We start from the raw sequence: 4,316 nt of genomic DNA, 5'->3' as shown, positions 1-4,316 counted from the left end.
TAATGGTTTAAATGAAAATCATCCCGCGTTGAAGAAGACTGAAGAGAAAACATTTTGGAGCAGGTGCTCAAAACAGTTCTAATGAAACATGTTTGAAGCCATCTGTTAAAAAAACAAAACAAACCCAACATATCAGTCTATTGAGAGTTTTGACAGCTCCGAAATCCCTAAAATAAGACTGAGGGTTTTTTGATGCTGGCAATATTTTAGTTAAAACGTGATTAAAGCAACAAAGCGTGTTTGACAGCAGGTGCAGATGAAAGGATTTTTTTCTCTGCCAAGGGCGCATTTTATGTCAATATTCTACTTTATATTTGAAGTATTTGGACTCATTTCGGTGCGTTTTGGCCTGTTGGGATTCGTCTCTGTTATTCATTTATTGACATTGATCCCTTAAGAGGTTTGATTCGCTGCAGCATATATATATAGTCTTCTGCATACGTAGGCCATTTTCGTTTTAGCACATAGGCCTATGTGTATTGATAACTTTTTGCACATAAAGAAATATCCTCTTTTGGATCTCATTTGATCCGAAAACACGCGTTCTATAACAAAACAAACCGGCAGGCTTTTCCCCCTTAACTTCTCATTTTCATTATAGAGGTTGTAAATCTACAGCACTTTGCGCTCAGGTTGTTGATCTGTGCTGCTGTTTTAAAACTTTACCTCTCCCTCCTCCTCTGACCAAAACACGGTGCTGCGTGCACCGGTTGGTTACGCGGTGGATATGGGGAGCCGCGCTCCGATTGGTCGCCTGTCCCTCATTGTCATGCTGTCAATCCACATCACATGGTCCGGCCACTAGGCCTATTAACACATGAGCTTGGCGAACAACTTTGCAGACTTCTGTTTGAGAGCCGTGCGGGACGCAGCAGCTTTGAGCGGAGAGAAACCAGAAGCACCTGCAGACACACTTGCCTCTTTGGACACAACTTTTTTCCATCGTCTTATGTGACTGGTCAGTACTTCTACCTCTTTGACTTTTTTGGCGCTGTTTTGTGAACTTTTTATTTATTTTTTGTGCCTGTGAGTGAACACTAAAAAGCCGCCAGAATGTATAACATGATGGAAACCGAGCTCAAGACCCCGCTCCCGCAGTCCAACTCGGGCTCAGCGCAGGGCGCTAAAAACAACAGTGCCAACGACCAGGAGCGGGTGAAGCGGCCGATGAACGCCTTCATGGTCTGGTCCCGGGGACAGCGGAGGAAGATGGCTCAAGAGAATCCCAAAATGCACAACTCTGAAATCAGCAAGAGGCTTGGTGCCGACTGGAAACTCCTGACCGACGCTGAGAAGAGGCCATTCATCGACGAGGCCAAGCGTCTGCGCGCCATGCACATGAAGGAGCATCCGGATTATAAATACCGTCCCCGCAGGAAGACCAAGACCTTGCTCAAGAAAGACAAGTATTCTTTGCCCGGGGGACTGTTGGCGCCAGGAGCCAACGCCGTCAACAACTCCGTGTCGGTGGGGCAGCGGATGGACGGTTACGCGCACATGAACGGGTGGACGAACAGCGCGTACTCCCTCATGCAGGACCAGTTGGCCTACCCTCAGCATCACAGCATGAACAGCCCCCAGATTCAGCAGATGCACCGGTACGAGATGGCGGGGCTTCAGTACCCGATGATGTCCTCGGCGCAGACCTACATGAACGCGGCGTCCACATACAGCATGTCTCCGGCGTACACGCAGCAGACCAGCAGCGCCATGGGACTGAGCTCCATGGCGTCCGTGTGCAAGACCGAGCCGAGCTCACCGCCGCCGGCCATCACGTCCCACTCTCAGCGGGCGTGTTTGGGGGACCTGAGGGATATGATAAGCATGTACCTGCCTCCCGGCGGAGAAAGCGCGGAGCATTCCTCCCTGCAGAGCAGCCGGTTACACAGCGTCCATCCGCACTATCAGACCGCTGGGACTGGCGTCAATGGGACGCTACCTCTCACCCACATCTGAGAGCGACAGAAAGAAAAGACTTTAAAACAAAATAAAAAAATAAAGTACTTCGGATACTTGAACTTTTTGGTTGCTAAAGAAACAACGTTCAACAGTTTTGTTCAAAAAGAATTTTGTCTCTTGAGTTGTCCATTTTTAAATGCTTTTGAAATGGACCGAAACTGAGCGTTGAGCCCACCAGAGTAAATTGCGTTGCAAAGAGGCTTTTTATCACAAGTATAAGCAATCAACCTATGTAGAAGAATTGGACTTCTATATTTTAATTAATGCCACATTTTCTCTCTATGAAAAGGCATGTGGCCTCATTAAGAGAGGCTGGTGTATTTCGGAGAAGCTGGATGGAAAGTTGGTTCATAAATGTTTACACTTAATTTGTAGAATGTCAGTTGTCTCCACTGTGTCCAAATTTTGTAGTCTCTTTTTGTTTTCTCCCCCCTCTTGACCTATAGGTTCAAATGAAATTGTTAAGACTGTGCGGGTCGCAAACGCAAGTTTTATTTATAGTAAGGTTTTTTTTTCTTTTTAGCTTGTGAACCCGATATTTTGTCATGTGAAAAATGTTAAAATTTTGTTTTTGTAAAATGTTATTTTCTGTGATGGTTTTGACAGTGTCATGTTTACTCATTATCATGAACGAAAATGTTTATTTAAACTGACGTTTCTACATATTTTAAGACCATCCTCTATTCTTAAATGCTGAATAAATTTGTATGAAACATGATTCGTGACTCTGTCTTTTGTGTGTAATATGAGGTTTGAAAATGAACTGATTATTTTAGAGGTGTAAGGATCTTCAAACAGGCTGACAATCTGTTGTTTTCACTGATAATTTTGTAAAGATCAAGCAATTAGAACTTATAACATGTTTGCTCCAAACAAATATTGTATCAAGAAAAGTACAGGTACAGAGATGTTTATCTTCATAAAGGAGATACTATACATTTAATTTGCTATTCCAGTTCCTTTACAAGCTTTTAAGAATTGTAAAATAATTTGTGTGGGGTTTAACATCCATTTAAAATGAATATTACATAATTCTTCGGCCCATTTTTTACCTTTAACAAGTTTAAATATTTTGGAATTGACATCAGTAGAAAATTAGGGCAGTCTTCATCTTTTTTTTCCTCATTTTGAATTTTATGGTTGAGAAAAATAAGCTGTATTCCTCTTTGCCTTGTTCTATTTTACCTTTGCCAAGTTTACCAAGTTCACTCACTTATTTCAGTGTTTGGTGACCATTTCATTCTACATGGTTTCATCACGTTGTTGCCCCTCAGTTTAAACGTGTTTCATATTTTATCACAAGAATTCAGTCTCAACATTTCTACCTTTTAAATAACACACCTTTAATAATCAAGATAAATAACACAAAAGAGAGATGATCATGTGACATTTAAAAGTGGTTTTAACGTCACCATTAAAAAATATATACTGATCTATTAATGTATAGATATTCCCATCATAATATGCACATCTGTACTTGTTTTGAAAAGTTGTGTGAATTGACTTTGTATGTCGGTGCTGGTGCGCCAAAGTATATATCATTTGTGACTTTCTGTTTGGCATAGAAAACAACACAATAAATAAATGACTTCAACTTAAGTATTTAAATAAGTATTTAGCACGTTGACAAGATTCTCTCATTTAGTCTTTCATATAATTTCTAATAAACGCAGAGAGACTTGTCTCCACCTCCGAGTTGGTTCTGTTAAAATTTAGTGATGACTCCGGCAGCGATATAGTCTACATGGATTTCTTTTTTAAACAAATCATACTGAAATTGCATCACATTCAATAACGTAACAGCCCTCAACAACTGACACTAATAATGCAAAGGTTTGTGGAAGACTTAGACCAGCCTGCTGCTGCAGTGTACCTCAGCATAAATGAGCTCTGGCCACCAAGAGGGCCGAAGCAGGGGCTGTCCCGCTGGCCTTCCCACACTCCCTGTAGGACTTGATCCACGGCTCAGCACAGCGGCTTGGATTAGCCCCACGCACCTTTGTGGAGGAAAGATTATCCAGACCTCCCTGCATTCACTGACAGGGTCTTAAGTCACTCTAGCGTGCCAGCAGCCACCCGTCACCTAATCACACTTTCCAACTCATTTTTTTGTGATTAAGCAGCTTTTCTCTTACTGCTCCTCCGTGTCAGAAGTGTTTGCTGTGGGCTAGACAGACTTGATGGTTTTAAGTCATTTATCCAACTCTCAACATTACATAACCTCAGTATGGCTTTCACCTGCACAACTCCTTTGATAAATACACCCACGTTGTGGGTTAGCTTTAAACCGAAATGCTGTGCTTTCTGCCTCAACAGCTGATTTAAAAGTTTAAACATGTCAGTGCAGTTTGAGTGAA

General features: G+C 42.1%; 1 protein-coding gene and 1 long non-coding RNA gene across 2 annotated transcripts in view; both read left to right on the top strand.

Moving 5' to 3' along the window:
* LOC116391724 (uncharacterized) overlaps positions 1-4,316 on the top strand; it is a 32,413-nt gene that overhangs the window by 8,173 nt on the left and 19,924 nt on the right. The gene's annotated exons all lie outside the window — the stretch shown is intronic.
* Positions 43-3,558, top strand: sox3 (SRY-box transcription factor 3). Its single transcript, XM_031862566.1, has one exon. The coding sequence runs from the start codon at positions 1,054-1,056 to the stop codon at positions 1,954-1,956; it is 903 nt and encodes a 300-aa protein (XP_031718426.1). The 5' UTR covers positions 43-1,053; the 3' UTR covers positions 1,957-3,558.

This window comes from Anarrhichthys ocellatus, unplaced genomic scaffold, assembly GCF_004355925.1.
Source record: "Anarrhichthys ocellatus isolate YVR2014 unplaced genomic scaffold, GSC_Weel_1.0 scaffold27, whole genome shotgun sequence".
NCBI classification, from domain to species: Eukaryota; Metazoa; Chordata; class Actinopteri; order Perciformes; family Anarhichadidae; genus Anarrhichthys; species Anarrhichthys ocellatus.
Note: the sequence above shows the minus strand (reverse complement) of the source record. Positions and strands in the feature narration are given on the sequence as shown.

What these genes read in the sequence shown, in the direction of transcription:
- sox3 (XM_031862566.1), top strand. Translation starts at nt 1,054, where the DNA reads ATGTATAACATGATGGAAACCGAGCTCAAGACCCCGCTCCCGCAGTCC.